At 39.6% G+C, this 12,618-nt stretch overlaps 1 protein-coding gene across 7 annotated transcripts in view; it reads left to right on the top strand.

Moving 5' to 3' along the window:
* IMPG2 (interphotoreceptor matrix proteoglycan 2) overlaps window positions 1–12,351 on the top strand; it is a 78,610-nt gene extending 66,259 nt beyond the window's left edge. For 2 of the 7 annotated variants that reach the window (XM_069551891.1, XM_069551946.1), the window contains exons 15-19: window positions 1,506–1,716; window positions 3,208–3,396; window positions 5,348–5,546; window positions 6,034–6,113; window positions 7,878–12,351. In XM_069551891.1, the coding sequence (XP_069407992.1) occupies window positions 1,506–1,716; window positions 3,208–3,396; window positions 5,348–5,546; window positions 6,034–6,113; window positions 7,878–7,893 (695 nt within the window). In that variant the 3' untranslated portion in view covers window positions 7,894–12,351. The remainder of the gene's footprint in view (window positions 1–1,505; window positions 1,717–3,207; window positions 3,397–5,347; window positions 5,547–6,033; window positions 6,114–7,877) is intronic. The other 5 variants (XM_069551920.1, XM_069551900.1, XM_069551910.1 and 2 more) reach the window with 5 other exon arrangements.
* Window positions 12,352–12,618: the final 267 nt, after the last annotated feature.

Genomic DNA, 12,618 nt, shown 5'->3' with positions numbered 1-12,618 from the left:
AAAAAAGGACCTTTTCCAGTCCTGTGACTGCTGCTGAGTTTTCCAAATTTGATGGCATATTGAGTGCATTACTTTAATAGCATCATCTTTTAGGATTTGAAATAGCTCAAAACTCAGCTGGAATTCCATCATCTCCACTAGCTTTGTAGTAATGCTTCCTAAGGCTCAGTTGACTTCACACGCCAGGGTGTCCAACTCTAGATGAGTGACCACACCATTGTGGTTATCTGGTTTATTAAGACCTTTTTAGTATAGTTCTGTGTGTTCTTGCTACCTCTTCTTAATCTCTTCTGCTTCTGTGTCCTTGTGTCCAGGTTTCCCTCTTTTTATAAGGACACCAGGTATTGGACTTTAGGTAACCTAACCCAGTATGACCTCATCTCAACTTGATTGCATTTGCAAAGACACTGTTTCCAAGCAAAATCATATTCCAAGGTTCTAGGTGGGCATGAGTTTTCAGGGGACGCTACTCAACCCAATACCTCCCCTCTCATTCCTACATAGGGCCAAGAAAGATTAGCTGCAGAGAACCTACAAATTCCAAGGTCACAGATGTGTGCAAAATGTCTTGAATTTTCATAGCAGCAAGGAAGTTATTGATTCTGAAAGCAATATTAATTTACCTGGAAACTGAGAGACTATGCTTTTTGTTTTTCAACCTTCCCTTCAGCTTCTAGCTTTTTCATATAGATGAGTTCATGGGTCATTTCCAGTGATTTCTTCTATTTGTGGTATCTTCATTACCATTTGCCTTTTTGTAGTTCAGAGATTGCCATTCACCAGGGAAGAACATCCTATTTTACCATGATAGGATGGAAGGCCATCTATGGTCAGTTCTTATATCATTTTTGACTGGGTTTTGTCCTAAATAATTTTTTTTAATGTCACTTTCTCTCATCCCATGAATGGAAAATGGAATTACTAAAGCCAAAATACTGTTGAGAATGGCCTGAGGTGGTGTGGGGCTGATATGTTTTTATGATGTTAACTTTCACAAATCTCAGCTGTTCTTAGACTGCTCTTTTGGGGCTGTGCTCATCCCTGAGGCTTCCACCAGTTCTTCTCTATACTCTGTCTCTCCATCCCATGTTCTCAGTGAGGTGAGGGTAGGAGTAGGGCAGCCTCACATGTGGAGTAGAGGACCACGACAGCAGCATAGGGTTGGTGGGAATGAATGGTACATGGAAACTGTTTAATTTAGACTTGTAGTTCATAGGTTTTAAATCTTCTACATGCTTCCTATATGAAACAGGTCAAGGCTCGCCCAGGTCACTGGATCCTATAGTTTGGCTCTGCGTTTCAAAGAAATTTGACAAAAGCTATCATCAGTCAAGGGCGAATCAGAAACTTTTTGTGGTGTGGGTGGTGATATATTTCAATGATTCAGGAAGGGGATTATCCCATGGTACTTTGGATGGGAGACCCTTACTGGAGGGGCTTCTTATACCCCAGTTCCTATGTTTTGCCTTTCCTTATACCATTCTCTGGTTTGTTTGGTATTTTAGGTGATCAAGCCAACCCTTGCAAGTTTCAAGCATGCAATGAATTTTCTGAGTGTTTGGTCAATCCCTGGAGTGGAGAGGCAGAGTGCAGATGCTACCCTGGGTACCTGAGTGTGGAAGAGCTGCCCTGTCAGAGTCTCTGTGACCTACAGCCCAACTTCTGCTTGAATGATGGGAAGTGTGACATCATGCCTGGACATGGGGCCATTTGCAGGTATGTCGTAGGGAGAGATTTTGGCTTCACACGGTTAGAGATACTTCCTCTGAAGAAAGAGATCTGTGCCTGTGATGTTAGGATGATCACAACAGTTTTTATTAGAGAAGTTATATCTAGGTAATAGATGTGGCGGTGGTTTAGTTGCTAAGTCATGTCTGACTCCTGTGACCCCCATGGACTGTAGCCCGCCAGGCTCCTCTGTTCATGGGATTCTTGTTCTTCCAGGCAAGAATACTGAAGTGGGATGCCATTTCCTTCTTCCTGACCCAGGGATCGAACCTAGGTCTCCTGCACTGCAGGCAGATTTTTTTCCCAACTGAGCTACCAGATAGTGCCATCTAGTTCACATGCGAAGACTGAATCAGTTAATAGGCCTGAATTATACCCGGTTCAATGGGTTATTTTATCTTGTGTTCTACGAAGCTGTAAGAAAAACATTGCCTAGTGTCTTCTGGAGAGTACTTAGAGTAGTTGGAAATCTTTGTGTAATGGTTTTTAGTGGTGATAACAAGGCAATTGCTGCTCAAATCGTGTTTTGATATATAATCAACACTTTATACTGTATCTGAAACAGAGGAGTTTTATTGTTCTATTTGAATTGTTTTTAACAGCTTTGGGCTGCTCTTGGTCAAAATGAGTATTCAAAAATAAAGAATAGCAAGTATAAAGTTGTGATATTTTGAGTATCTAATTTCTATTTTTTAAAGGTAGAGTCAGAGAAAATATACCAGACAGGAGCAGATTCAGGCAGACTTCCCTGGTCACTCTACTTAAACAGAGCAGAACCAACCATCCTCCCTACCACATCCAACCAAAGTCACAAGGTGTGAAGGGGAGAATGCTGAGAATAAGCAGCGGGTGGGGACCTCAGTAAGAGGACAGTCTGTGAATTTCAAAAGGGAAAAGTGTTGGCATCAATGTCAAAAGCAGAGGAAATAGGTGGAAATGATTCAGATTTTCTGTATATAAAGTTTGGCTATAAAACTAAGGGGACAAATAGTCTCTTGATTTTCAAAGAAATGAATCTGATTTTGTAAAGCAGTGATTGCTGCTCTGGGAATTGAGGATACTTTTGCGTATTGTGTGGCCGTGTAGTTTGGAGGATCTCTGCAGAGTGGTGGAAGGATGTGAGGAGTCTGGGAACCTGGGTTCTAGACCAGCTCTGTTGCTGACAAATTGTGCGATCTAACTCCAGTTTTTTCTTTTATCGAAAACGGGCCTGTTTTTCATTATCCATAAACAACAGAGTTGACTAGACTACTTTCTATAAGTCTAGTTATTCTTTTATCAGTCTTTACAAGTAGTCACTGAGGACCTCTTGAGTCTGTGCCAGGCATAATGCCCAGCCTTTAATCTTACTCACCTCTTTACTGAAGATTCCTGTGGTCAGCATTTCTCTCTCTACCTGTGCTCAGTCCCACTGAAGGTTCTGCTGTTGTTCCTTTCAACAGAGTGATTTCATCTGGGGCTTGGTCACTTCTGTTCCAGGTGCCGGGTGGGTGAGAACTGGTGGTACCGTGGTGAGCACTGCGAAGAGTTTGTGTCTGAGCCCTTGGTGATCGGCATCACCATTGCCTCCATGATTGGACTTGTCCTCATTTCTTCTGCTGCAGTCTTCTTCATCATCAAGGCTCTTCAAGCTCAATATGTTCGGAGGGAAAGAGGGAGACCCTCCAGGTAAATGACAACAGTTGCTCTCTGATGGAATAAAACATTCCTTTTATTCATTCATTTTGTACTTTATGTGTCCTGAGTACTGGAAGGGATCTGAATGGAGGGGAGAGGGTTATAAAGTTGAGAAGAGACATGGTCCCTGTCCTCAGAGGGTGTCAGTCTGGAAACAAACATAAGCAACACTTTGAACAACCTGCTAGAATGCCAAGATGAGTAATGAATTTGTTTTGCCTAGGGGAGCACAGCTTAGATGTTTTAATGATGGTTATGGTATTTGACTGGACAGAAGAGTAGATGTTTGCTGCAGGAGGTGGATGGAAAACTTTCTAGCCAGTTGAAGAAAGAGAGAGGCATGCATGAATCTCACTGCACAACGGAGGAATGGCATCCCTGAGTGGGGCCAGACTGCCTGTTGCATGGTGCAGGAGGGGTTGGAAGGGTGATGGAGATAAGGTGAGGCCTGTGTGAGGACCAGATCTGTTAGTTTGTTCCCCTTTGGCTCACTCCAGTGGTAATTAGGCAGATTTTACATCTAGGTAGGAATCTGACAAGAAATAGAATCTGATTCTCGTTTTAGTTAAGTATAGGTTCATTAATAGAGGAGATAGAACCTATTCTACTTGCTAGACTAGTGATGTAAGGACCTTTTGGTGTAATGTGATCACAGTCACTGGCTGTACTTTGCTTCTGTGCGTCCAGGTCTACTTCCGGTCTAGGTTACCTTCACTCACCCTCTGGCTTGGCTGAGGAGGCACTGCTCCTAGTTTCCTATAGCACCCAGAACATAATTCTGTTATCATGCTTATATTTTTTATTGGTTCTGACTTTTCATTGGACCATGATCTTGTTCTAGAGAGATTCAAACAAATTCTTTGTATTGTCAGCATCTAGAAAATTCCTAGGCACATAATCAGTGCTCAGTAAATAGTTGTAGACCTGAATTGAATTTAACTGAAGCCCATTCCCCCATGAGTTTTAATTTCTGTTACTTTCTTTGTGTGGTTACACACTGATTTTTTTAAAGATTTTATTTATTTTTAATTGAAGGATAATTGCTTTACAGTATTGTGTTGGCTTCTACTAAACATGAACATGAATCAGCCATAGGTCTACCCATGTCTCCTTCCACTTGAACATCCCTCCCCTCTCCTGCCTCCATCCTACTCCTGTAGTTTGTCACTGAGCCCCGGCTTGAGTTCCCTGAGTCATACAGCAAATTCCCATTGGTTATTTTACATATGGTAATGTGTGTTTCCATGTTACTCTCTCCATATATACCACCCTCTCCTCCCCCTCTCCCCCAGCCGTGTCCCTAAATCAGTCCTCGATGTCTGTGTCTCCATTGCTGCTCTACAGATGGGTTCATCAGTACCATCTTTCTAGACTCCACATATATGCATTAGTGTGCATTTGTTTTTCTCTTTCTGACTTATTTCACTCTTGTATAAGAGGCACTGTGTTCATCCACCTCATTAGGACTGACTGAAATGCGTTCCCTTTTATGGCTGAATAGTATTTACACACTGATTTTTAATTTGTCTATGCTGGGAATAATGATGCTATTCCCACTAATTTTAATGAAATGCTTAATATTTAATATTCCTTAAAATTTAATATTTCCATTAATATTAATGAAATTCTATCAGCAGACATAGTTCCCCATCAACATTCGTTAGGTACCAGGCACTTTAGGGCAAATAAAAAATAAAGAGACAAGGAACTGGCCCCACACGGGACTTATCAAGTAGTTGAGGAAATTGTAGTGATAACAAGTTAGTAAATAATATTTGAGATTGATCTGGATCTTTTCCACAGTCACTCTCCTCCCATTTGTATCCAATTAGTCTCTTTTTCTTCCTCAACAGGAATTTTGCTCCAGGTAAATAGTCTCCTAAATAGTTGAGCATCCAGAAAAGAACCTGAGTCAATTATACTTTTCTTTTTGTGGCTCCAGCAGGCAGCGAGATGGCCTCTCGTCCGTAGAAAGAGCCGTGAAGCACAACCCCGTATTTGAAAGTTACGAGGCCGACCTTGAGCAGTATGAGGGCCCCTACCCTCAGCGGCCCTTCTACAGCTCAGACAGAGAGATGATTGCTGGTCTGAGTAGGGAAGAGATCAGACAAATGTATGAGAACAGTGACCTTTCCAGAGAGGTAGGAAACTTGGTTTTTCTGTTGTTGCTCTGCTAGGGTGTGGGTGTGTGTGTGTTCGTGTGTATACTTAGGCTTCAAGAAAGAATGGAAATTATTTAATGATTAGTTTTTTTACCTCGTGACACCTCCCAGTCAATGTGATATGTAGCCAGGATATAGTTCTGAGTTGTATCATATTTCCTACCCAGTGATTCTTGTATTGTTATTAGCAAATGTCTCCCTCCTCCCTTAGAAATGTTAGCAAATGTCTCCCTCCGTACTCCTTAGAAATATATGTCTGAGTTATTCAGAGCAGTTCATGTAGTAGCCATAACTTTCACTTTTTTTGGAAAAATCTGTTGTTTTCTGTAGCTCTCTCCTGTACTGTCCAGAAAGCTACAGTCTCTTATAAAAATTAAACCTCTTTTTTAAAAGGCCATTAAAGTTTTTTTTAATGCAATATATGGATTTTTTTTTTCTTCTTCCTTCCTTCCTTCCTCCCTTAAAGGAAATCCAAGAAAGAATGAGAATTTTGGAACTCTATGCCAGGGATCCTGAGTTTGCAGCTTTTGTCAGAGAACATCAAATGTAAGCATTTAAGAAAGTACTTGCACCCAGATTCTAAACAGTTTGCCTTACAGTAGGGCCACGAGTGTGAATACCTAATTCCTGTCCATATGACGGGTTTTGTTGGTAACCAGCGTTGTTGAGTTCTTTACAGTTAATCCACTTCCACTCTGATTCCGCAGTTATTCCTTCTAGTGCCTTTACAAGTTGAATTTTTTTATATAAGTTTTATGAGTGCGGAAAGGAAACATCAAAGAAATGGAGAGTCTTACTCAAGATCACAGTGACAGCAAGTGCCAATGAAGATTGAAAACAAAGACACTCTGTGTTCTGGACTAAAGCTTCCTCGTTCTGTCATATTTTCTCTTATTAACATAGAGTCACCTGTTTGAATAGCCACAGATGCTCACATATACTTCCTTTCCTATCTCTGTAGATACTTTTAGGTATACTTTGAATGAGACAGATCTCATTCAAGTGTGTCTCTTGCTTCTTTCAATGTCACCTTACTTTTCAATATGTCTTTTTCCATTACTTTTTTCAGCATACATTTTGGGCAAGTGTCCATAGTTTTTTGTCTTCCTTTGCATCTCAGGATCCATAACAAGATGTAGGTTACAAAAATACAATACCCTTGTAAAGAGACCATATATAGATGTTAACTGAATGTAGTGGGTGGGATTATTATTTGGTTTTGATATTTGGTCCTACAGCTGCCCTTGCAAAGGTGCTTCCTCATGGATGGGTCTCACCCAGGCCAGATAATGGCACCTGGCTTTTAGAAGAGGAAAACTAGAGCAAGTCATGCCTTCTTATAGAAGAAACTGATAAAGGATCAACCACACATGTGGTTCTGGTTGGAGCCTCTGCCCCTTTGCTCCAAATCCCCTTTCTTTGACAGGCAGCCCCTCACTCATGGTTCCTCTGATAGGAACGGATGGATTGACACCAAAGGAAACTAAAGAAGATGCTTTTCTAGTTCCACATGCATTTCTTCTTTCCTTTGAGAAGAAAACTCTCTGAACATCTGACTTGGCCAATGGGAGTTACTGCAAACCTTACTTGAGTGCTGTCAAAGCAATATTAATAGGATTCTACCTTTTAATCCAGGATATCCGCTAATCTCTGTATCTCCAGCCAGTAGATGACCTATGGCACAACTTCAGTGGTATCCAATAGACATCACATGACTGATTTTTAAAAATCTTTCCTAAGACCCTTTTTAAGCCCCTCAGAGCCATCTGTGTTTCCTGAATTAAAAATGTATCTCATCTAGGCTAAGAAATCCAGAGAGGAACCAGGAGAGCCTAATTAGGAACAGGCAGATTGACTGTGTGCTTCACTTTCTTCTGGTAAACTGTTTGGCATTAAAATATATGAAAAAAAAATCATATAACAAAGAAGAGTTAAACAAGATCCAGTGAAACAAAAGAATGTTCACACAGACACTGTAACCCTAAGGGGATTGTTCAAAGTCAGGAGACAGCATTGAAAAAATGTTAGGGACGTGATCAGTACATTTTCAGTTTTCATGTAGTCTGGAGTTTTCATCTACCAGTAGCTCATGAAAATATTAATGGACTTGGTTTAGGATTCAGTAAAAATATTACATAGTCTCTGTAGACTGGATTTTTTTTTTTTTTAACTTAGCAAAGCAGAGGGGAGCTTTCCTGCAAAGAAAGGATTGGTAATTTTAGGAATATAGTTTGACAATACATTTCAACAAAAATGCATTTCAGTACCTTTTAGCTTTTTTCAACTAATTGCTCTTTGTTTGTTTCATAGCAGGGAAGAGCTTTAATCAAAACTCATATTTGCAACTGATTAGAAGCCTAGAGAAGATGGGGATCGCTCATTACATCATATTAATTAACCTGGATTTGGAACTCTGTTGAAAGAAGAATTTTCTATTAAAAAATTAAATTCGGGACTCAAAATTTTTTTCTAGTTTAAAATTTTAGAATTTGGCCAGAGATGTGATGGTATTTATATCCACAAAGACCAAAAGCTGTATTTCAGTTCAGTTCAGTCACTCAGTTGTGTCTGAACATTCTTTTGCAAGCCCATGGACTGCAGCACGCCAGGCCTCCCTGTCCATCACCAGCTCTTGGAGTTTACTCAAAGTCATGTCCATTGAGTCAGTGATGCCATCCAACCATCTCATCCTCTGTCATTCCCTTCTCCTCCCGCCTTCCATCTTTCCCAGCATCACGGTCTTTTCAACATCAGGTGGCCAAAGTATTGGAGTTTCAGCTTCAGCATCAATCCTTCCAATGAATATTCAGGACTGATCTCCTTTAGGATGGACTGGTTGAATCTCCTTGCAGTCCAAGGGACTCTCAAGAGTCTTCTCCAAGACCACAGTTCAAAAGCATCAATTCTTCAGCACTCAGCTTTGTTTATAGTCCAACTCTCACATCCATACATGACTACTGAAAAAACCACAGCTTTGACTAGACAGACGTTTGTTGGCAAAGTAATGTCTCTGCTTTTTAATATTCTGTCTAGGCTGGTCATAGTTTTTCTTCCAAGGAGTAAGCGTCTTTTAATTTCATGGCTGCAGTCACCATCTGCAGTGATTTTGGAGCCCCCCAAAATAAAGACTGTCACTGTTTCCGTTTCCCCATCTATTTGCCATGAAGTGATGGGAAGCTATATTTAAAGGGAATCAAAACTGTGTGAATTCTGGAAAGTTTTCTATAAGGAAAACGCTGGGTCTGGGAATTGGGGATGCATTTGCTATCTGTTTCTGAGTCTTTGAGTGTGTCTCTTAATAACTGTGCCTCAGGTTTCACAGCAGGAAGACAAGGTGAGACTCTTACCAGAGGAAGTAAGCTTAATAGCTGAATATTTGTAGCATGTTAATTCAGCTGGAATGAAAAGTTATTGAAGTAGTTTTAACATAGTTTATGGTCAGACATTCACCTAACTAAAAATATTAAGCCTTTTTTGAATCAAACTGTTGAAGGAAAAGCAACCTTTTTGCTGGAGGATAGAGTTAGGCCTGTACTTCGTGCTTCTACCAGAGTTTTCAGTTTCCGAAGCCTCTTAATCAAAACCACATTATTTTGTTAATTATGTTAATATCCTGTGTTTTAAAACTGTCTAGGCCAACACATATGTATAAAGTTTAGAGGGTTCTCCTTAGACTGAAGATGAATTCAATCAAGTAGACAGGGTGGGAGAGGGTGGTGGGTCAAGACCACCGTACTGAGAGTATACTTTGCTGATTGATGGGTGGGCTGAGTCAGAACAGATGGGTTCCCTGACTCTGCTGCTGCTACCTCACCATGTCCTGGGCAAACCTTGTATCTCCTCTAGTTCCTGATGTTTTAATTTCAAAAACAGCATTTAACTCCCTCCTGTGGTATAGGTTGGCTGCCTCTTTATGAATACCTTGTATCTAAATTCACTCCTGCTTACATAAAACATGGAAGGACTTTCATTGCAATTTAAAAAAACTTTCTTTTCTCTAAAGGTAGGAAAAAGTCACATCTTTTATAAATTTTAACTGAAAATGGAAGCTTTACTCTATTTCCTAGCACTTTGTGAATGGTAGCCTTGGAGGGGGCACGGAGAGTGCCCTATCACTCCTAATATTGAGTTGTGTATGCAAATAGGCTATTACTGATGCAGGTGTGTTTCATGTTAGGTATGTTCATGTTAGTCAAAGATAATCTTAAATATTTTGGTTTCTTTATGACCAGTTATTACTAACCAGGGATAGATTGACCATGAGCTAAAATACTTGGTTCATTTTTTTTTCCCCTCAATTTAATGACTGCCAATTTCACTCATTATGAATACACCAGAAACAAAATTGCTGGGGTGAGTACCTGCCACAGTAAAGCTATTGAAAGCCTTGAAGATATCCAGGTATTTTGCAAAGTATGTATGGATCACAGGTTTTGTGAGTGTATGTTTATATAGGTTGGTATTTCCTGTTTCCTGGGATTCTCTTTCATTCTCTGCTCACATAATAGATTCTCTAAAAGTTCAGCATAGGTACAAGCCACTGCTTGGATATTTTCTACTGGGCTCATTTGAAAGGGAAATGATATTTATCTTTAAAGCATTGTAAATATTAATGACGTTTGTCACTACTTAGTGCTTAATTTTATTTGTAAAACTTCCTAAGATTTCTCTGTTGAAGATTCTAAACTTACTTGTAGATAAAAAAGAAAATTTGTTTTTATTAACCCTAACCCAGTTAACCCTAGAAAGCAACATTTTAAATGAATGTCTGCTTGCTGGTAGAGTCTAGATGGACATGATTTGGGTGTAGAACTGGCCACCTTGTGGAACACTTATGAGAAGCACGAATGGGGCTGAAGGAGGATTGTTTCCAGAAGCCAATCAGTGAAGTAAGAATTCTGACATATTGCTGAAGAGCAAATCTCTTGTTGACTCTGCGCAAATGTCTGCTCCACATCTGTTAATGGAAGGAACTCCTGAACTCTCAGGGTGAGACCTGAGCTCCTCAGTTCAGGAATAAAGACTTTGGCCTTACCTCTGTCATAATTGAACCACGATGAGAAACACTGGGGAGTGAAGTTTCCGTGGTGAAGATACTCTGCTGTTCACACTGGAAGGGCTAAAAGAGCCATCGGTCTTACAGGACAAACTATCTTGAAAGAGCTTTCAAAAAAGAACTTTTCCCTTGGGACTTTCCTGGTGGTCCAGTGGTTAAGAATCCACCTTGCAGTGCAGGGGATGAGGGTTTGATCCCTGGGTTGGAAAGATCCCACTTGTCATGGATTAACTAAGCTCGTGTGTTATAAACTACTGAGCCTGTGAGCTCCAGAGCCAGTGCACCACAACTAGAGAGTGCACGGTAAAGAATTCAAGGTGGTTTGTGGTTTTTTGTTTTTGTTTTTTGGTCCAGAAGGTGCTTTGGAGTCTTGCAGATGTAACCTTTATAGTTGAGCATACATACAGGATTCCTGGGTTCTGGATAATGGGAAATGTATTTGGTATGTAGGACTCCATTTCCACATGGCAGTGGTTTAAGGGTATTTGTTCACAGTTGTGTGCTGTAAAGTCCCATTTACTTCAAATAATAACACAAGTCCAAGTTTTACCTGATTTTAATCCCTCCCTTTGTTTTTTCTCTTCCTCAGTATCTGGTCATCATGGCTTGGCTGCTCCCCTCCTCATACTTTTTATCACATAGTAAATTGTAATGTAATTGAACAAGCCTGATTTATTATTACTTCTGACAAAAGATGAAAATTGCACAAATATTCTTTGTAGGCACTAAAGCCATGTTGACTCAAATGTGTACCTGGTCTATTTATTTGCATTCTTTTTTTGGTAAGTTTGCCTTCATCCATCTCATAATTTGTAGGCAGTTGGCATCTTTGTGTCATTTCCATGTTTTCAATAATGGATACTTTGACATCTATAAGCCTGTGAACTGAAGTTTCATTTTGAAATGGGAAAACAAGGTAACATATTTGCTCCATGAGGGAACAGCTGATTTAGGAGAAAAACTTATCTTTATTAAGTTGAGATATTTTAGCTAAGAAAAATATGGGTCATTTTTTTTTTTTTCTTAAAATGTTTCTAACAATTCCCAGTAGAATGGGTGGGGCCAGCCTTTCAGATTTACAATCCAGCTGCAATGAGTCATGCCTCCTAGCTCATTCTATTCCCAAGTGTGCAATGAATGCAGAAAAATGGTGTGAAGGTCATAATCATCAAATCAGTTGCATTGTGTTCTGCAGAAGAACCTGGCTGGAGGTGAGAAGGTGGGAGGGTACCAGAAAGTAACTGATGATGTAAAGAATCTAAATAGAAATTTCCTGAGTCATGCGTTTTGTAAAACCTTACACTATCTGTTTGATTTAACAAGACACAGGTTAAATCACTCCCCTTGGGGTAATAAGACAGATTAAAACACACAATTTACAGCTACAGCCTAGTTGAAATGATTCCTTATCCTTTTTTCCTTCACTTAGTTGCTTTTTTAGTGGTTAAGGGAATAAATAGGAAAAATGTAACCATAATATCAGAGAATAAGGTATAATTATTTATGTATGTGGACTGTGATGATTATGAAGTGGCTGTGTACATACCATAATATATGTTCAATATGGAGTGTGGATAATGAAAGATTTTTCTGTTTCATCTTGTTTATGATGACACTGTATTTAAAGTATGGGTCAGATAAGCTCATGTTACTATACTGTTTGCTTGACATGCTCTAGTCTTAATACTAGCTAATTAGAAATAAAATTTTAACAGTATGTATATGAAAGGTCTTTTTTCTCATGTATAGAGTTGTGCCATTTTCATTATTAATAAACTTCTCTTTCAAGAATTTCCCTACACTTTTTGTCAATTAGAAGAAAACATTGTAGATTGTAGCAGTAGTTCAGTTGTAATTACCACTCAGAAATACATACAGTGTGAGCATGGTGTGGGAGAGATAGTCTTTGATTCATCTTTGTGAAGTCAGAGTCTCCGAGAATTGGAGACAGATTCAGAGCCCAATTGTTGCCCCAAAAGTTGTTGATAGTTAATG

Source organism: Ovis canadensis, chromosome 1, assembly GCF_042477335.2.
Source record: "Ovis canadensis isolate MfBH-ARS-UI-01 breed Bighorn chromosome 1, ARS-UI_OviCan_v2, whole genome shotgun sequence".
Lineage (NCBI taxonomy): Eukaryota > Metazoa > Chordata > Mammalia > Artiodactyla > Bovidae > Ovis > Ovis canadensis.
The sequence above is the reverse complement of the archived record's forward strand: the minus strand, read 5'-3'. Positions and strand labels throughout refer to the sequence as shown.